Source organism: Chiloscyllium plagiosum, chromosome 43, assembly GCF_004010195.1.
Source record: "Chiloscyllium plagiosum isolate BGI_BamShark_2017 chromosome 43, ASM401019v2, whole genome shotgun sequence".
Lineage (NCBI taxonomy): Eukaryota > Metazoa > Chordata > Chondrichthyes > Orectolobiformes > Hemiscylliidae > Chiloscyllium > Chiloscyllium plagiosum.
In genome coordinates this window covers 5,372,611-5,394,361 of record NC_057752.1, presented here as the reverse complement: position 1 = coordinate 5,394,361, position 21,751 = coordinate 5,372,611, and the positions used below count along the sequence as shown (strand labels likewise).

Below are 21,751 nucleotides of genomic sequence, written 5' to 3'. Positions count from 1 at the left end.
CCTTCAAACAACCATCAAACCTTAAACAGACCATCGTTTCCAGCAAACTACCCAGCCTTCAGGACAGCATCGACCACAATTCTGCCACGGCAATCTTTGCAAGACATGCAGATCATGGACATTGACACTCATCACCTATGGGAACACCACCCATACGTACAGTGCAGATGTTCATGTGACTCGGCCAATGCTGTCACTACAGGCCAGGATGCCCTGAGGCACGGTTTATTGACAAGACCATGCAGGCGTTACTACAATGGATAAATGGGCGCCGCACAACAATCGCCTGTCAAGAATGCTCCCTCCCAGTCGGGGAACACCTCAGCAGTCAAGGGTATTCGGCCTCCTATCTTCGGGTAAGCACCCTCGAAGGCAGCCTTAGAGACACACAACAATGCAGAATTGCCGAGCAAAACTGATAGCCAAGTTCCGTACCCATGAAGATGGCCTCAACTGTGATCTTGGGTCCATGTCGCACTAGGGGTAACCAGACTGTACTCTCTATTGTAAAATCTTTCTTACTGTCCTATTTTGACAATACCACATTGATAAATTATCATGATCTCTCTACCTTAATTAGTTTGTAGTTTTGGATTACCTGTTACTTTGGTTCAACCTTCGCCACGTGACTCTTATACCTATCATCTTATTCCAGCCATTTGATTTGTCTCCAGCACCGTCTTATTTTTTGTAATTATCTCTGCTTCAATTAATCGGATCATAGGTCATCCCTTCACTTACTATTCAGCTGCTGACACTTTACTCTCACATCTGACACTTTTGATCACCCGCAGAGACTTTTTATTCAGCCTGTTGACACTCCACTCACACATTTATATGATCTTTCGCTCTCTGCCTATAAATTCTGTGTCCGTGTGCTTCTCTTCACTTCATCTGACAAAGGAGCAGTACTCTGAAAGCTTGGGATTTCAAATAAATCCATTGGACTATAACTTGGTGTCATGTGACTTCTGACCTAGTTTTGACAGTAGCAGTGCGAACAAAAGGAAATAGGTATTCTGTATACTATTTTTAATTACATTCAAAGTTTACTCCCTTTCAGATTTTTCTGTGCTCCATGCGCTGCCTAAACACAAGACAGCTGCCTTGTTTAAATTCTTTCATTGACCAACCATGACAAACATTTGAACCTAGACCTTTAGTAATAAACGTTCATTACTAATTAAATATTTAGAAACATGGTTGCAGTACCGTCGCTTTTCCCATACCAGCGCACACACCATACTCTGGCTGGATACCTTGCCCCACTATTCTACAGAACACTAATAATTTAACAGCACATTGGACTTTGTAATCAAAAGTAGTTACCTTTGAATTTGGAATTTAAATTAATAGAATAAGTGCACTAAGCGCAAGCTATGAATCTTGAACTGCTGTTAGATTACAAACAGTTATTGGATTTATTTCAGGGTTCTACAAAAACCAAAGGGTGAAGTTTGGTGTTGTAACAGTGCATTTCCAAAAATAATAGAATTTACAACAGGCACATTTCCTCCTGCTCCCTACTCACCCATTCCATCTGGTTGTGTTTCTTCAGTTTTAGGTGGTTCATCAGGGATTGGATCTCCATTATGTTCTGGGATGGCTTGGATTGTCTTTGCATCAGGAGCTGCCAGAATTAATGGAAAACAGTTATTGATGAAGGAAAATTACATTATGGTAGCAGTCGACAGATAAGTAAATCTTTCACTGGTTTATTTTGCTTTAATCTACTGATTGTATGGACTTTCTGAATGATGCCACTGAAGAAGAAACTGACCAATCAGTATTATTTTTCTGAACTGAAATGATTTATGTAAACTAGAAACATTAGTGGTCTCAATGTTGGATTATTGACTGCTCCAATGGTCAAACTCAATATTCTAACTCCTCTCTAAGTCAGTTAGTTACTTTACCACCTTAAAGTTTTACCCAGGATCCTTACTGTCTTGAGCTAGTTTAGCCTTCTATTGGGAACTTTATTCTGCCAGTTACAGGTACTCGGCTAATGGATCTATAAGACCTGAGATTACTCCATCACCCTTTTTATTGTAAATAGGTACAAAGTTAACTCAGGCCCAAATTAGCAAAATCTTCCTTTTCATTCATGGATCTTTCATGACAACAGGAAGTACCTCTCAAATTTAATCTCTGATCATACATTAGAGCCTCAGGTGTATGCCATTTGCCTCCAGAGATTTTCTAGTGATGCCAAAATAATTTACAGCTTTTTTTATTCCTGTGATGTGGATTGCACCAAATCATCTACATTTATTGTTTGCCTGTGCATACCTGCACTGAACTGCTGGGCTTTTTTCCTTGGATTGCTACAGTACTCCTGAAATGGTATGAGGTTGTGAATGCAAGAACAGTTTTCTTGTTCTTAGTCTTCATAGTGGTAGAGACTACAACAGTGAGGAGAATTGCTGCAGTGCATCCTGAGCCAGTGAACTGAAGACAACTGGGCCAAGGATAATTCCCTGAGGAATGCAAGCAGAAAAGTGCCCCAGACTGTAATGACCGATTTTCATCGACCTTAATCTTCCTGTATGCGAGGGGTTACTGGTCAATTTTCATTTTCCTGTTTTTATGCTGGTTCAAACAGACTACCCATATGACACTCCTAGCAGTCTTTCACTTGTATTCATTTTGAAGACTGGATGCAATGTCTCCACATGTACTCAAGAATATAGCTACTGTATGTTCTTAGACTGGAAGAATCAAAGTACTTTTCACATGACTACAGATTGAATTTCCCTAATCTGGCATTCTCCGGTCCAACACCTAACAGTATACATGCCACAATAGATTCGCCAAAAAAGACAAAAGTTGTAAAACTGGTTCAAGACAACAGACAAGGAGAATGGTCACCAACACTTTACAATTGCCTGTACAGGTGTTACAACCCCACAACTGGATAACCCATTAAAGATCATCAGAATTTGGCACAAGGGAAGTGTTTTTGTACAATACCAGTAGAGTGGCAGAAATATAAAAAGAAATGGTTTAAAAATTCATATGCTGACACCAACATTTTACCTTTTAAGACCTGGCAAACTCTCATGTCTGGTAGGGCCTGGTACCAAGGCTGGGGAGGATTCAGGAGGTACAATCCTGTACTACATTCCATTCTTTCAAAAAGTAGACCCAGAACAAATGTAATGCGATCAAAATAAAAGGTTCAGATTTATGGGTTTTCAATACACTGTTCAGATTTCACCTTCACAATGTGTGCCAGGACCCAAAATTGATAGATATACATAAAAATATGCCAGTACTATTATGAAGTCCCTCACCCTTTCCATGGGCTCCATCATGCTTTTCTTCAATTAAATCCTTCTGCTGAGGTGCCGAGTCCGCTTGAGTCGTGGCTTGTGGAAACTCAGTGCTTTCACTGTCAGAGAAACCCTCTGAACTGAGGCAAACCTTCCGACTGCTGTCCAGCAGTGATTTTCCAAAGAACGCTTCCTGTCAGATATGGAAGGTTAAGAAAAAAAATCTCTGCTAACCTACAAATAATACGGAAAGTATAAATTTGAAGTTTGCACATTTATAAAATTACATTTAGTTAAGTCTAACATCAGAATCTTCATTGCTTAAAATGAAAGTGGGACATACCACACTAATTACCTACCTCAGGTGCCATCATCCGCATTTTTTGAAGATAGTTCAAAATCCACATACAAATATGTCCACGCTGAACTGAACCACATGTTTTTTTTTAAAAACAAGTTTGGCACCACACAAGACCACGAGAGTAACATGACCTTTCCCCATTCCGCTGCACATAAGGCCTCATTCTGGGAGCATATCTCAGTTCATTCAAAAGAAGGTTGCAGCAAATTAGAGAGTTGATAATCAAAACATTAAATGCAAGACTTAAAATGTAATTCCAAGTTTCACTCTTATCAGATGGAGGTTTGAATATGAAGGCTGAACCACAATAGAATAAAAGGTACACCAAGTTAAAGGGAAGTCAATGAAACCATACTTCCTCATTGTTCAAACTCCACAAACAGAAGAGTAAATATTGCATTGTAAACAAGAGATGACAAAGACTGAAAATTGATAAAAGCTTAAAACACAGTTGTACCACAGCACGCATTTCTTTAAGCAGACTGATCAAGAAGTCATAAAAGCATATGCACTGCTTCCTCATTAATTTTATTACATCACTGAGACACATTCACAGTTTTACAAAATGAATTGGGTGGGGTGGGGTGGGGTGGTTGTGTGTGTGCACGTGCATGCGCGTATGCACATGCAAGGGAAAGCCTCGAAGAGAAAGTGTTTCACAGTTACATGAGTAGGATTATATTAGTTGCACTATGGTGAGGTGCAGAGTGTTATACTAACAAGAATTACAGATCAGCTTGTATATTCAGGCTCTGGGTACTAAGATTACAGAATGTACCTTGGACCCAATCAGTGCGCAATACAATGGCACATACCTCTATGTTAAAATGAGTTTTAAATGGACTGTTTCTCACCCCCTCCACATTGCTTTTATTTCCTTTCTTTCAAACAACGGGTATTTAGGATCCTGATATTCACACTTTTGTTTCTTCACTTGTGCCATTATCACTCCCTTTAGTGTAGCCAAATGAAACTTTGTATCATTTAATTTACCCTGCCCTCCACTCTAACATAGCCTGTTCTTCTTCCCACCACTCCACTCTTTCACTTGCTCAAAACCTATTCCAAACTTTTACTAATTCAAATGGAAAGTCAGAGACCTGAATTATTAACATTGTTTTTCTTTATACAGGTACTGCCTGATCTGCTGAGTTTTTTCAGTATTTTGTTTATTTTACTTGTTGCTTTAATAGGTTTATTAAATGCTTGCTATGGAATAAAAAGGGTGGAATGATGGGTGGTATTTGACTTTACACTGTTAGAAGTGAGACTGTAAATCATGCAAAGCCTCCCTTTTCAAGCAAGGTAATTAAAATTTCCAAAAAGCCCAATGCATACTAGAGCACACAAGAATTCCACAAGCCGCAATATTCACCATAACTTCCAACTACTCATTGCAGATCCTGAGAAGATTATTATTTTTAGGTTAAATTTCAGAATTGGTCTTACGACTTCTCAAGTTACATGGCAAAAGAAAAAAAATGGATCTACAACTTCAATATGGAGATCATTGCTGGTGACAGGGAGGGTAGGGGCTGTGAAGGCTCCCCTGCTGCAAGAGTTAATCCTTCCAAGTCCAGCCATATCAGGTTGTGCTAGAACAAGTATCACTTTGCTGGTACTTCTTGATTGCTACCTGTTATCACTACAGATAACTTCCTGTCTAAAAATGTAACCTTTACCCAAACAGTAACATACTAGAGTTCCAATTCATATTCTTTTGTAGGGCATTAATGATAAATAACAGCAGTTTAACTGTTTTACACTGGTTACTGACCTAACAAGAAAGCATGAGGAATTATGGAGAAGCTGTCAGATATATTTGTGTAACTTGCTTGTAGAAACATTTTATCTTTTGGTTGTCGAGTAGTCCTCAGTCTGAAAAATCCTTAGGCATAAAGATGTTTTTCTCATCTATCCAAATTGATGCAATTTGTTTTTGGAATACTAATCAATGCCCTCCAGTGAAAAGTTGTTGTCCTATTTAATTATCAATTTCTGCTTCCCAATGTCAAATCAGTTTCAATCTGCTAGCTTTCATCGTTAAACTACACTTTCCTTAAAAAAAAATACATCATGTACAACAGAAAATCCAATCAACCTCACACAGGCAAAAGTTGTGCAAGCAATTTGCTGGCTGAAAATGGGAAGAACCCGTGTTGTTGCAATCTCACCCAGGACATGACTCTAAACTCTGGTCAACATATGGTGGACCTACTACAATATTTAGTCAAGGTATTGTGACAGAAAGAGCAAATTCCCTGACTGCTAGAAACAACATTCTTTATTTTGAAGAAAGATGCCACTTCATTTCTTGCACACAGAGACTGTGCCATTGACTCCTACTAAAGGGCTTGCTTTAGCTCTGATGATCAGAAACAAACAATATCGCTTATCTCAAAGGTATTAACAGTGTGGCTTCATGCCAGGGAACCTATCCATTGATTTTTTTTCCATGAAACTATTGCCACAATAACTACAGGATTCGACAAGCCATTTTACATATGCTGCAGTGATCACCAAAATGCCACTGTTTTTGTCAACCACAAGGATTTCTGGTTGATGCTGCTGCCTCGCCTGAACATATGAGCACAAATTTATAAACATTTTAATTTTCACAATAACAGTGCTGACTGTGTGTGTATTAAAAATCAACGGACCATTGTGTTTTGCACTAAATATCGGTTGATCTTTGGTTAGATTAACTGCAGCAATTGCCTATTCCACATCAAGACATAATGCACTATATATATTGACCTGTAACACTGCCCAACTAATCAATCATTCTGCTATTTAATTTGCTCAATTAGTTGCCCTCCCCAGGCATCAGATGCTTTGGCCTTCTGCACCAAACCAATGACCACTAGAACTGAAAAATGTGTTGCTGGAAAAGCGCAGCAGGTCAGGCAGCATCCAAGGAGCAGGAGAATCGACGTTTCGGGCATAAGCCCCTCTTCAAGAATGAGGAAGGTGTGCCAAGCAGGCTAAGATAAAAAGTAGGGAGGAGGAACTTGGGGGAGGGGCATTGGGAATGTGATAGGGGGAAGGAGGTTAAGGGGAGGGTGATAAGCTGGAGAAATCTGCATTCATCCCTTGTGGTTGGAGGGCTCCTCCAGACGTCGCGTTGCCATGGTCTGGCGATGGAGGAGGCCAAGGACCTGCATGTCCTTGGCGGAGTGGGAGGGGGAGTTAAAGTGTTCAGCCATGGGGCGGTTGGGTTGGTTGGTGCGGGTGCCCCAGAGGTGTTCTCTGAAACGTTCCACAAGTAGGCGGCCTGTCTCCCCAATGACCACTAGAACTAAAGCATCCAAAAGCCAACTCTGGGCTGATCAACTCTACTCAAATCTGGAATTACTGTGACTCCCCCAGCCAATCAACACAATATTGTACAGAGTATTTTATAACATCTTGTTCAACTTCATGACTGTAGTACCACAGGCAATCTATCACAGGAGCAGAGCATAGAAAACTTTGCGAGATGTGGGAGAATTTCTTTTTAAAAAGCAGTGCATAACTCAGGAACGTTTGTTAACACGAATTAAAAGTGCTTTCAACTTCTTCTGTAGACAGAATTGATCTGGAGGTCTGTACAAGGAACTGATCTCTGTACACCTGGGCACACCCCTGAAATTGTGCCTAATGCCCTGCCTGCCCGGCCAAGAAATGGAACTAAAGGATTGCTCATGAAAATTTCATTTTATGAATTGCCTCCTACCCTGAAGGTATTACTGGTTTGTTCTGGTACAGTTCCATAAATGCCAATTTCCTCTATCTTACACAAGGTGACGTTCTTCACACCTAGCCAAAATGGTAAATGCTCCCATACTCAATGCCAACGAAAAACAGAAGAGAACCTCAGCTTATCTAAACAGTGCATCCAGGAGCTGCACTGACAAGAGGCGAATTGCTTCTCTATAAACACATGGTAATGAGGCCAAATACAGTACAAAAAAATGCCAAGACCTAGATTCTACTCAACATAAACCAGGGATCAAACCTGGAACCTCCCTGAACTGCATTATTTAGCTCATCAGTGTATCACTAGGGGAAGGTGGTTTAAGAATATTTTTGAAGTGATAGCTCTACTATTGAAAGCTGAACATTGATGCAAGATATTGTTGGTTAATATTAGCATTGCCAGTTCCAGCAGAAAATTATACATTAACTCTAATTTGGAGCCAAAAACAAACAAATGCTACTAGAGAAACTCAGCAGGTCTGCCAGCATCTGTGGAGAGAGAAACACAGTTAACGTTTGAGTCCAGTGATTCTTCTGAAGGTTTGTGTGAACAATTTGTATGTTTGATTACCTGACTTGGAGCTGTGCTGAGAAAAGCTGAAACTCAAGGGCTCTTTCTAACGTTTCATGGAAAACTATATGGACTTAAAAGAATTTCCTTTCAGTGAAATGTACTCTCCCAATTAGGTTTGCTGTTGAATAGACAGTAAAGGCAATTTTGAGCATGTGTGGAAAAGGAAGGGTCAAAGGGAGTGCATGTAGAAACAGCACATGCAAGAGGGAAGAAAGAACAGGGCTAAATTTAGAGGATGAATCAAATATCAATCCAGTGTTAGAGACCCTGACTGACAAAATACGTCAAACATTATGGAGCATGTTTCAGAATGAAAGGCAAATGCTGATTTGACTACTTTTCCAGTGAATTTCAAAATTTAAGGCTTCACATTAAGAAAAGGTTGAGAGAAAAGTCATAAAATTTGTGCCAGTGCATTTTCCCACAATAAGCATGCAATAAAACTGCACACAGCCTTTCCAAAAACAAAAAGTCACAACCAGAACATGCAGTAGCACACAAAAGAACTTTTAACAAAAAAAATTCAAGCTAATATTTTTGAGTTATATAATGTGCTACAACCAACTGCGATACAAACTGAGAAACACTTCCAGAATACAGCTTGCACATTGCATCACCTCTTCTAAACATCATTCCCACTCCAGGATATAGTCGCACCAATATTCAAAAGTATTCTGTCCCAGTGGTTTTTGGTTGGGGTGAAAACCTGGATGAGGTTGAACTCATGAAAAATTGATGCGCCCTGTTCCCGTACAACAGCACCATCGTTAAATTCACTTCACGTCATCATTGCCCAAAACCCAAGAGAAAACAGAAACACTGCTTCTATTTAGAAATCTTTCCTTAATTTTCATCAAGCAATTATCCAATGATTGACCAAATGGTGCAGAGTATTTTACACTAGAGTAACAAGCTTCATCATTCTAGTTTGAGATGAAGGATCCAGAGATGAAGTCATCATTCTCTAACCTACCCTGTTACTCGGTCCCACCCATTTTTGCCCTCATCGTTGCTGCTTCTTCATTCATAAAAATAACTTCATTTGCATCTCTCCAAATCAAGCTGTCTGGAGAGTTTCATACTAACCTCTACAGCCATTTCAAAAACTTAAAGCAAAATGGTGTGCTAAACCCAACAGATTAGCGTAACTGCCACCCTCCTTCCCAATAAATACTGAATTCAACCATGAACAGAAATACATAGATAGAAGTTGGAGATGTCTTTTCATATTTTTAGTTGCAAAGAGTAAAAGAAAAATTTAAGGAAGAAATGGTGCTTTTGAATTACAGTTTACTAGCAACTTCAGCCAATTAATTATCTGACCCATTGTCAAAAAAGAGAGATTAGAGTGGAATCCAACTTCATTATCACCTGATCAAATTAATACACCGTCAATTGTAATCTAATGGCTAAATTTATGTCTGCTGCAACATAAAGTCAAGTTCATGTTAATTCAAGAGATTTGACCAATTTGAAACCAAACAAAACTTAGCAAGATCATATGATTAATTGTGCTGACAAAATAAACAAATTTCACTCAAACTTCATATCTATAACGAAGTACAATCCAGCATATAAACAAATGGCTAAACACATTGGACCAAAAAGTCTGTTTCCATGCTGTATGACTCTAAAAATGAAAATTTTCCTGAAGACTGCAAAATTTCAATATGAATTTGTACTATAACACGCAAGTACACGATTAAAATGTTGTAATAAATGGAGCACTAATTAAAACTCTCAATGTTGAGTAAACATCAAATATGTCTCAATTGTCCAATAAGCCACAACAATTTTTTTTCAATGCTGTCTGCAGGATCTTGCATCACAGAAAAGAACAACTGCATTTGGCAACACAATAGCAATAACATTTTAGTTATTCATTACGTATGAAGTGCTTTGAGACATTTGATACACATGATAACATAACTATGCAGATGCACAAAAAATGAAGGTACTTTAAATTCGGGGAATGAGAAAGCAAGCTTTGAAAATTACACAGGCTACAATCAGTTATGATATTAGACAAGAATGAATGCAGTTATGTAAATGCTGGGTTTTATCCAATTGGGACAAAGGTAACCATTGTGATAAATCATTTGCTGGTGCAATTAACACATTCCTAATGCTAGTGACAAATAGACTGAGTTGACAGAACTGCAGAGTCTGGCATGGTCATGGCAATGTCCTTTTGCTGAAACAGAGTACATTCCATGGATCCTGTAGGGACTATAGCAAGGAACATAGCTTTACCAGTACTATAGTTAAACATGGTATCCAAATGCCACCATCTCAAGAGCACTCACCAACACACACACATACACACAAAACCACCAGCATTTGACTCGAAAAAGGTGGTATAAAACTTGCACCGATTTCTAAATGTTAATAGCTTAACTTTGCCATTTTATTCCAAGAGCACAAAGTAATCCCCACTCACTTCAGAAACTGTAAGGTTTAAAATAATATTTAGACAAAAAGCAGAGTCTGAATGCAATGCGATGCAACTCAATTTTCTTTGGTACTACATGCCTGACCTTATTTTTGCAGGGTCTCTTTATTTCTGCATGTGACTGGTTAAACAACACTTGTAACCAGACTGGCAATTGCCGTTTTGCTGCAATGTGACTAGCAATCTCCTCCTCCTTGGTACTTTGCAACCTGGCAAACAGATGCTTCTGCTGCTTTGCGACCTGGCAAGAGGCCCCTTCCATTGCTTTGCGACTGGGCAAAGAGGCCCCTTCCATTGCTTTGCGAACCAGCAAATCTCCCCCCACCCCCCTCCCTCCCCGCTGCTTTGCAGCCTAGCACATGAGCTCTGCAGCCATCTTGCAAACCAGCAAACGCAACCTCCTGCTGCTTTGCGAACTGGTAAACGCTACCTCCTGCCGCTTTGCAAATCAGCAACCGCAGTCTCTGACTGCTTTGCAACCCAGAAAATGCCGCCGCCTGCCGCTTTGCGAACTGGAAATGCCACTTCCCACCACTTTGCCAACCGGAAAATGCCCCCTTCTGCTGCTTTGCAACCCAGCATACATCACTTCTGCTGTATTGTAACTGGCCAAGGCCTCTTTTGTGACAGTTAGATTTTTGGCTGCTGTATGAGTGGCTAGAATTGTTGAAGGAGAAAGGCCTTATGAAGTGCAATTAGTTACTTTCTACTTTCAGTACTTAGCAGTAAGGAAGAAAATGTAGACAAGCTTAAATGAAGAAAACTGACTCACATTCACAAAACTTGACATCTCATTAATCACATAACATTACAATGTTGAAGCTAAATTGAACCAAAATTGAAGCAAACTTGGCCCCTCAAATAGATCAAAAGATACAGGAGTAAAAGTCGAAAACAGAAATTAACGTGTTAACCAAGTATTCGGCTTTTTACATGGACCACAGTAACACTCTTGTTTCAGTAAAGGATTTGGAAAAACTGACTGGACAAGAAACAATTGCAGGCTCCTTCGCATCAATCAGAAAGCAGTCACCTTCTTGGGTGTCCATAACGCATCATGAACACACAATGCAAACACATTTGCTTCCAGCCTTAGTATTACCCAACAAGGTAAAAGGGTCAAAGTAAAATCAAAATCATACATATTATACTAAGATGCTCCAAACCAGCCTTCAAATAATGTCCAGATCTATTACTCAATACTGGTGATCAATTGTTTCCACTATTTAAACATATAATCATAAGATTAATTGTTGAGTGCTCATTTCAGCATCATTTTTCTACATGTGAGAGAACAGTTCAGCACTTGAAATAACGACTGCTCCCTCAATTTTAAGTGTTCCAAAACAAAAGAATAATCTGCAGCAATGGGAACATACTCTACCATTTGAGTATTTTAAAACCAATTCTTGCAAATCACCTAATTTGAACTTATACAGCAAGCTGCATTTAAATAAATGTCACTTTTAAAAACTGCAATGCAATGCAATACTATAAAATGGGAGAACAGACCACTCAAATAGCATGTCTTGAATCAAAACTGCAGTATTACAATAAAGCATTGATCAAAGGTTGGGTGCATTGGCACAGAGATGAAGAATAAATGGGAAAGTCTGTCTTGGGCTTGCACACCTCCACTTGAAGTTGTCTAAGATTATAGCTAGACTCCATGGATGAGACACACCAAAACATACCTATTGTTCTGGAGCTTTGGAAAAACAATATCAACAGTTTGTGGAGAAGTAGCAACATTATATTTTGAAATGATTTTAAAAATGCTATTTTAAACACTGAGCAATTAAAACATTCAGCCCGAGGTTTGCATCCTATATGTTTTCACCCAAGCACCTGAAAATCAATGATTATGATCCAGAAAACAAAAGAGTATTGAACAGTATTTTCTGCTCAATAAGATCAGAAAACTTGGTTTTCTTTCGATGATAAAATACTAATGTGACACTCAATGGACTGAGGGACCAAACACATTCACAACTTCTGTAGAAATAAATTAAGCAACAAACTTGGCATTCAAGCAAGACAATAGTTAACCCTTGTCAGTAAAAAAAAAATTGTTATCAGAATTGCACTACCAATACATGAGCAAAGCAGAATGCCAGTACCTGTAGATATGCTGGAAAAGAATCCTCCAACTTGCTTTTCTTTCGACGTTGCCGTTTCTTTGCCTTTTCGCATACATCGGCACCTATTACAGGCGTATCAGCAGCACCTTCGGCTGAAAGGTCCATCTGAGTACCTACAAGAATAAAAAAAAAGTTGAAATCCTACAAGTGACTGTATGAATTGAAAACAATGTGTTATTGTTATGAACATGCTTTCACTTTAATATTTTGAGGATATGCCCACAAGATTGCAGATGTTGGTTCATTGTTGAAGCACTGGGGTGGGAAGGATTGAAGAATGGGGAAAAAAGAGAAAAGCGGGGCGGGAAAAGAGAGAGAAGCAGTGTGGGGGGAGGGGGGGGGGGGGGCAAAGAAGAGGCGCCAGGGGGGAGGATATGTTAATATTGCAAACCAGCAATGGAAAACAAAGCAAGTGTATTCATAATGATCATTCCCATTTTAAGCTGCATGACTGTGCACACACGCAGGTCTGCAATTGACCTGCCAACTTCCCACGGTGCATGTTGCTGCTGGACATGGACTCTGGAAGCCCAGGGCAGACTTTTAATGACTTTACTAGTTGCGGTAGAAACCTATTCAATTGGCAGCACTTTCATTCAAGTGATAGGTTCAAGGGTTTGGGCAGATTAATCTGAGCTGACACTTCAGTGCAGTACTGGAGGAATGGATAATATAGTCTCCAGACAAAGACTTAAAGTATTTCTTTTTGTGAATAATCCATGACCCTACAGAAAAAGATCAAAAGGATGGCCTCATGGATTTTATTTGCAGAAGCTCGGGCAAGGTTCTAAGACAGGACAATAGTGCTATGACACAGAAATATTCCACAACCTTGGCAGTAAATACAACCAAGAATGAAGCTTCAACATTCTCTGCATCAGAATGTTTTCTTCCATGTTTGCAAAATTACTCACGTGCAGATTTACCTGGGACAGGTCTGTTCTTACCCACACTGTAAACGGTGCTCATATTTATTTTAGATTGCTACTGGTCATTTTACCATAGCTGACCTCAACTTTGGAACACTATGATCACTGTTTCCTTAATGTTTCCTCATTGACACTTGATTCATATCATTCGCCAGAATCAAATGACTGTGTGGAGTTTGCGCGTTCTCCCTGTGTCTGCGTGGGTTTCCTCCGGGTGCTCTGGTTTCCTCCCACAGTCCAAAGATGTGCAGGTCAGGTGAATTGGCCATACTAAATTGCCTGTAGTGTTCGGTAAGGGGTAAAGGTAAATGTAGGGGTAGGGATATGGGTGGGTTGCGCTTCGGCGGGTCAGTGTGGACTTGTTGGGTCGAAGGGCCAGTTTCCACACTGTAATGTAATCTAATCAAATCCAGCTGTGCCTCCTTTTACTTTGGCCCATGAACATACTAGACAAGAAAATTCTCCTGAATGTATTTCACAAGACTTGGATGGAACATTTAGTTCAGAATAAAGTTTGTTTAAAAAAAAGTGATCAATTCTTATCAGAGATTATGGGTCATGGAAGGGTGTAGCAGTTAGCAGATGAAAGGAACTTAAATAATTTTTGAATTATGACATTTTAAGTTTTCTCTCCGTTGTCATGAATTTGCAAGAGAAAGAAGTCAAATGGAGGATGGGGCTCTTAGAGCAATAGGAATGTCAGGGGAAACAGAGCAAAGGCTGGGAGACATAAAAGTTAGGAACAGGGGAAGAAAAAGCCAATTTGGAGCAGAGAAGAGGCAGAAGTGTTTCTGCCAGATCAGGAAAAATGAATGGTAGTGTCAGTTTAGAAGAACTAATACCCTGAAATAGTAAATCGTATATTTAACATTGTAGGTTTACACCAGTCTTGGAAACTGCACATTGACGAAATACACAAAGTTAACCTTTGAAATCAACATGATTTAATAAGAACTTGTATTTTAGAAAGAGCGCCAAGTACTTTTGGAGACAGATTGTTCACTTGGAGAAATGTTTTTACATTCTTGGTTGTTCATAATTTTACAAGCAACTTAAAACTTTATGGCAAATAAATGCAAATTCACCTTCTTCTTTGGTACCTTCAGTGTTTGGACATTCAGTGGACACTCCAGGCTGTGGTCCAGAGGTTTTACTCATATTTTTTGTCCGGGATTGCCTCTGACGGACCATAAATCCACCAATTCCTGTAAAACATGAGAAGTGCAGTTACATACAGTGTGTTTTGTAAGTTGAAGAAAAAAAGGTTTAATGGAAGATAGACTGGACCATCCAGAGTAATTAATCGAACTTTCAACAGCAGAAGTTAAATGCCATAAACCAAAAATACAGTACAATCTTTTCAACCCAAACATACAAAAGTGTGTTATTTTTTGACAAAGACCTTTCAGCAACTTGTTAAATTCCCTACCAGGTCTGTATGGCTTCCTCTTCCTCTTCTTCCCTTCCTCAGTTTCTTCACTTGCTTTTACAGGATCATTCACTGGGCACACCTCTCGCTCCTGGCTGACAGGTGCATCAAATTTTACATCACACTCCCCTGGTTCCATGGCAACTTTAAAACAATCATAACCCAATTACAGATGATTATATTCAGTCCAATTCAAAAGCCATTAAACCTACAACAAAAAACAGCACTGAAATACTTTGCAAGTGTCCTTTCTTCCTCCATGTTTCCAAGGAAAACATATTCAATTTACAGATTTCACATAAAGGCAGAGTTATCAATATCAAAAAACATTTGAAATCTTATGTCCATGCGTATTTCATGGGTATCAAAGTGTCACCTTTTCATCACAAATTGGCATCTGCATATTTGTAATGGAAAATACATTTATAACTGCATCATTACAAAATGCAGTCACTGAATTTGCCATTTTTCCTTCAGTAATGCAATTTAATATTAAAAGCAACTATTTAACGAAAGCAAATTTAAAAATTAGATATTTCTCAATAGCCTAATTAAATTTGTTCATTGCATTTATTTTTGCTATGTTTTTACTTGAAGTGTCAGTTTCTTGCAAAAGCTTAGGCAATAGAGTTAATGTTCTTGGCCACAAGTACGATATTATCAGCTGAACTTAGATTGCGTAGCGTAACAACATGCAACAGATCTGATTTAATTGGGCCCAATAGTACTGTTGAGCTATACTATGCAACAATTATCTTCTAACTAGTCATTTGGTAATACAGAACCTGATTATGGTTATAAAAAGAGAACACGCTATTACTTATTTTCTCCATTGCACTTACCAGAACAGACTCAAGAATGCCATATTTCAAACAGGAGCATGAGAAAAGGATGCTGATGGAGTGGCAAGCTGACGCGTTTTGGTTGAGGCATTGCTCTTCAGAATATATGGAAGGAGACTGGTGGATAGTATCAAACAGCACATGCCCTTCGCTGCTCAGAACAGACAGACCATTGACTGTACTCAACCAGCCAGTGTTTGAAAAGTCAATCTAATGTCTAATAGTTGAGATCCCCATTGGATTATTCAACAAAAACTGTCCATTATATTAGCACCAATTTAAGATCAGTCAGGCTTGCTAGAAACTACACACTCATATACAGGGATCAGTCCCCATACAGGCAAAGAAACATGTTCAGACATTGTGCCTTTTTCATTTTAAACATAAGACTGGGAGACAGTAGTTCCCTCAATCATTCTCCATGTTAGTGCTTTGACCAGTCAGATTCAACTCACCAGCCAAACACACTTTTTCTTCATGCACAATAAAATTTTTGTCCTCTTTGAAATTAGTGCTGGTGTCTGTTCTGATAAGTGCAAGATGGAAAAGTTTCAACCGCATTGTTTTTTTTTAAGCAATACTTGAAACAGCTTCCAACAGCTGTTGCTCAAAATAAAATTCAAAACTTTTGGAAAAGGACAAATGTCAAAAAAGGTAAGAAAATTTAGTTTCTCAAAAGAAAAATGGTACAGAGAAGGTTAGTTGTAACCTTCGCACCAAGTTCCATAAATGGTAGGGCAAAATAGAACATCTCTCATGTAATGTTACTTCACATTCCAAAAGAAAAGTTGCTTTGAAAGATGAACTGCACAGCATTAAAGTACAATATGATTTAATCTTCCAGGTTTTTTAATAAGGTGTATATAATTTTACTGCGGTACAACTTGATCAACATAAAATTAGATTTCAATAAGATGGAAAAGCAGCATGCCTTTCTTTATGGCTTTACAACCTCTGTTCCTCACCTTTTTCCTCCTCCCCTTCACCTTCTTCTTTCTTTATTTCTATAGATGAGCCATCTACACTAACCATCATTGGCTCACTGCATGGTGTCGGAGGTTTGTTCTTTAGTTTGGGCTTTGGTCCTTTTTTGTGCGGCGGAGAAAGTATAAGACTTCGGAACTGTGACATGCCCGACTCTGTCAGCCATACGCCGTCGTGATTATAAAACCGTGGCTCTACATACGAATAAATCAAATCTAAAATAAATTTAGCATACTCCACAAACAAAAAAAGGGGGAGAATATAATAATATCAAATCAGTTTTTCAAAGAACTCACCTGGATCCTTGACTTTGATGATAGGTGCAATGACGGGGGATTCACTTCGAACTACAAATAAGAATTGTGAATCTTTATTTCAAGTACCAGAAATAACTAAATTTTAAGATACATTAATGTATGCAATCCTGACACATTAAATAATCGATTAATTTGGAGACTTAGCTGTTCAAAAGGCAAGAACATTGTCACTATAATGTCCTATACACTGAATATTACAAACTCTAATGCAGGTCTCAAAGAAAGAAGCCTGACTATCTTGCTGAGGTTCAAGAGAGTAGCAGTTGCAAGCATAAATAAAATTAAGGTACAAATTAATAAAATAGTATCTCACTACTTATAAAGTACAATTAGTGTTATTTCTAAATTAACTAGAAGATTATTGCTACATTCCTTAACGTATGATTGTGGGCTATCACTCACCAATTGGACGAACAACAAAGGGCTCACATGCAGTACAATCAAAGCCCTCATCTGCTGCTTGTTCCACTTCATCTTCTGTGAAGAGATTTTCACAGATGGCATGGACCCACCTGCAAGAACCAACATCTAATTTTATTCATGAAAACATCACTCAGACAACAGATGCACAAGTTTATTACTTAATCAGTGTAAGTACTAACAGGTTTAAAGAATCTGAAGTCCAAATAAATTCTGTGCTCTGAGCTCAATGATACAGACAGGTATTGGGAATAGCTTTGATCAGAAGTCCCCAAGTAGACTTTCACACCAACAATAACATGCATTGTTGTTACCACCAGCACTCGATCAGGGGCCTTTTACACAAGTGGACTGAAAGGATGACAATCATTTGTCACTGCATTACATGGAAACTTTTATTACAAGCACAACAGCCAGTTATCATAATGATATGTCACAGAAAACTTAAGCTCTGAATGCTTTAGAGTGTGCATCTAAATTAGCAATGTGAGCACAATCCAAGGAAAACTACAAAAATTTGTTTTTTCATGTAAAAAGATGGATCAAAGCCATTACTTTCATGCAAAATACATTTCACAGGATTCAACATAAAACAAGTTAGGGACTTGAAAGAATGAAATTATTTAGTTGAGAACATCACAAAACACTTTGTAAAACCACTGATAGAGCTCTACCCTACCGATCACAGTGGTGACACTGTATGAGAAGATCTTCTTCTTCATAGTCTTCATTGCAGCTAGGACAAGTAACAAGGCTGCCACAAGGTGCACAGTGAGTGTAGTTATTCTGCCACTCACAGTGAAAACCAGGTGTTGTGGCACCACACTGTGTACAGCAAACACACCTGAAAGACAAGTTTGGCTTTATGTTATTGCAGCATACAGAAAGTTTTATAGATACTTCATTTATGATATCAAATTCACCAAGATTCCTATGACAGCATCTTCAAACCCCTGATCACTACCATCTCGAAAAACAGCAGCAGCAGATGCATGGGCAAACAACCACTGCAAGTTCCCCTCCAAGCCACTCATCATACTGACTTGGAAACACACTGTTCCTTCAGTGTTAGAGGCTCAAACCCCTGGAGCTCCCTCCCTAATAATATTGAGAGTCTATCTACACTGAATGGACTGCAGGTGCCAGGCAGCAGCTTGCCATCACACAGCCAACGGCACCTACATCTGATGGATGAACAAAATTTAGAAATTAAAAAAACAGAAACACTTTTTTTCTCTCATTGTTATAATATAAAATAGAAGGGTTTTTTCCTTTCCCACGCCCCTAGTTGGATAAAAATCCTCTGTACATCACAAGATTGACTTTAAACAAGAGAACCCTTAACTTACTTGCAAAGTGATACAATCGAAGAATAATACAGTATAGGAACACATTCAGTCCACTGAGCCTGTGCCAGCTCTTTTAAAATACAATCCAGTTATGTCCACTCTACTGCTCTTCCTCCATTCACCTGCATGTTTTCTTTCCTCTCATCTTTTCACCAATACCCCTCTGAAGGCCATTATTGAATGTGTATCACCACCCAAACAGTTCAACCCAAATCCACTTGATTTGTAAAAGATTTTCCTAACATTGCCTCTGGTTCTTTTGCCAATTGTCTTAAAGCTGTGCAACAGACGGAACAACACTGGAAACAGGCGCTCTTTATTAACTCTCAGAATACTTTGATTTTAAGCCTCTAACAAGTCTTCCCTTGTCTTAAAATGAATGCAGAAAATAGAGAAACTCAGAAGATCTGGCATCATTTGAGCAGAGAAACAGATTTAATGTTTCGAGTCTGGTATAGCCATAAGCCATACTAGACTCTCAATGTTAATTCTGTTTCTCTCTCCACAGATGCTGCCAGAAATCTGTGTTTGCTTCAGATTTGAAGCATCTGCAGTCTTTTGCTTTCCTTTAGCCTTGTCTGCTCTAAGGACAGCAACACCAGCTGATCCAGTCCTTATGTAACTATAATGCATCATCACTGTAACCACTCTCTTAGATCTTTGCTGTACTCTGTCCAAAGCCTTTATATCTGTTCTAAAAAGTATGGTGTTCAAAATCAAATACAACATTCCAGCTGGGCCACATCATTTTAGCTTAAAATAGGCCCAGCAGAACTTTAGCTTTTACCTTTTATGCTTCTATTTATGAAATCTATAATCCCACATGGTGTTTTGTTAGCCTGTCCTTATCACAATAAACATGTACAAGCATCCCCAAGTCACCCTCGGCTTGCACCCCCTTTAAAAATTAGCATGAATTCTCTCGCCACATTCTTTTCAAAGTGCACCATCTCATAATTTCAAGCATTTTCTGAAGAAAACTGCTTTAGAAACAATTGGAAGAACTGCAACCTTTTTTTTAAAAAAATACCTGCAACATGGATAGAACACTTTGTTTCAGATCTAAATCCTTCCAACAATATGCATGCTCTTCATTACAATGTTTTCAATTGGCCCTTCAAGCCATTTTTAGCCAATCCAGCCAATTTAACAGAAGTTAGTCCTACTTATAAAATGTTTCACAAGAGCAAGGAGGTGGTAAAATGATAAAGGCTTAAAAAGAGAAGATATATATTAAAAAGTGAATATTACTTTTTAATAAGTTAAAAAGACTAGCAATGAAATGAAAAGGAAAGCAAACTGTGAATGTAAAAATTGTATAGTTCCTCCAATGATTCAAAAACATTCACCAAGAAAGCAAACCAAGTCACAGACAAGATGATACTCGGTTACATCCAACAGTCAAATGCTGAGTTAGTCAACAAAACAACAAAGGTGAAAAAAACAATGACAACACTCTGATCTTTTGATCAGTACAGGGACGGGGGAATAACACAAATATTGCTCAACTAACCATATCGGTGTTCATACATCAAGTTTGAAGACTAACTAATTGGATGGCAAGCTGCCTGACTGCACGAAAACTCAAAAAGAGGGGCAAGCGCAAAAAACGATCACTAGAGTGAGAAAATGGACAATAACTTGATATCACTAAAACCTTACTGAACAAAGGCACCTTGGTTCTGGGGGAAGAAGAAAAAGATCATTGCTAAAAGCAAAAAAAAAACAAATAAAAACAAAATTTCCCAATCCTGGTGTCAGGTCATACACAATTGAATTTTGCACTCACCACTTGCATTTCCACCCACCCTTTGGAACAGTTTGCAATGGTGGATCCAGGCAATACGTGTGGTAACTTATATCACAGTCATCACATAACAATAAACGAGCAGGATCAGAAGCTTTTCCACATGCTTCACATACGATACATTCCAAGCAACGCCACCCTTTGCTCAACATAACTTTTGTAATCTGCAAGACAAAGAACATATTCAAAAACCTAAAGATTTGATAATATTCCAGTAAGAGTTCAGATTTAGATCTAAATTGTTATATTACTTTGAGGAGGCATGACTGAGGGTTTAAAATTTAGATAGAGGTACTGCACCTTTTAGCCATTGGGGGAAGATTTTCCTTACAACAATATTAGTAGTAAAACTGTACATACACTCTGCATAGAATTCTTATGGTTGCATGACAGAGGGAATCCTCTTGCTTTTATAAGTGAACGTACATACAGAACCCTGCTTTGTGTTACTGTACTAGGAATTGTTGGATGCGGAAATAAGGACAAAATTCCCTCACTTTGGATAAATTCAATCAAATCAGTGTTATATAAGTAATATAAAGTAAACATGCACTGCACAGTACACTCCAAAAAAGCTCTTGGACAAAAAAAAAGGCACAGCTTGTTTCACAGTATGCTCATATGTTCTGCAGCTGCTGAAGGTTTATTTTTGCCTTTATTGCCTGTTTATTTTAGGACTTTAGTAACAACATAAAGCACTCTGGCCATGTAGGCAAATGGGTGCTCTTTCACAGACATTTGCCAATGTTGCTCCATTGGTCTGTTACAAGTCAACAGGAAGTACTTAGTTACAACCTCTGACTTGCTGTTGATTCTCCTTTCTTTTCTATTGTGCAAAGTCAGCATTTATTAATCATTGTTTAACACTAGGATCTTTATAAATTTAACTCTCATCTCCCTTTCTTATCTCCATACCTTACTATTGACACAGTATGGGTGATAGCACTGCCCACACTGTGAACAGGCCAAAAGCTGTCCCTCTACCCCTCGTCCAAAACTCCCACACACCACACACATATCCTGAAAGATAAAAAGAAAAGCAATATTACAAGTCATTCTTGAATATCATCTGTTAACATGTACACTAGTTTATAGTTTTGTAAATACACTTTTTGAATCAAGATGCCCCGTTT

General features: G+C 38.6%; 1 protein-coding gene across 4 annotated transcripts in view; it reads right to left on the bottom strand.

Annotated features, from left to right (window-relative positions):
- Positions 1–21,751, bottom strand: part of kmt2d (lysine (K)-specific methyltransferase 2D) — a 245,245-nt gene that overhangs the window by 115,653 nt on the left and 107,841 nt on the right. For all 4 annotated transcript variants that reach the window (XM_043681826.1, XM_043681827.1, XM_043681828.1 and 1 more), the window contains exons 15-25: positions 21,534–21,638; positions 20,601–20,782; positions 18,142–18,306; positions 17,445–17,554; positions 17,022–17,072; positions 16,707–16,940; positions 14,900–15,043; positions 14,556–14,675; positions 12,521–12,654; positions 3,297–3,468; positions 1,532–1,630 (exon numbers count right to left, since the gene is read on the bottom strand). In XM_043681826.1, coding sequence (XP_043537761.1) covers positions 1,532–1,630; positions 3,297–3,468; positions 12,521–12,654; positions 14,556–14,675; positions 14,900–15,043; positions 16,707–16,940; positions 17,022–17,072; positions 17,445–17,554; positions 18,142–18,306; positions 20,601–20,782; positions 21,534–21,638 — 1,516 coding nt within the window. The remainder of the gene's footprint in view (positions 1–1,531; positions 1,631–3,296; positions 3,469–12,520; positions 12,655–14,555; positions 14,676–14,899; positions 15,044–16,706; positions 16,941–17,021; positions 17,073–17,444; positions 17,555–18,141; positions 18,307–20,600; positions 20,783–21,533; positions 21,639–21,751) is intronic.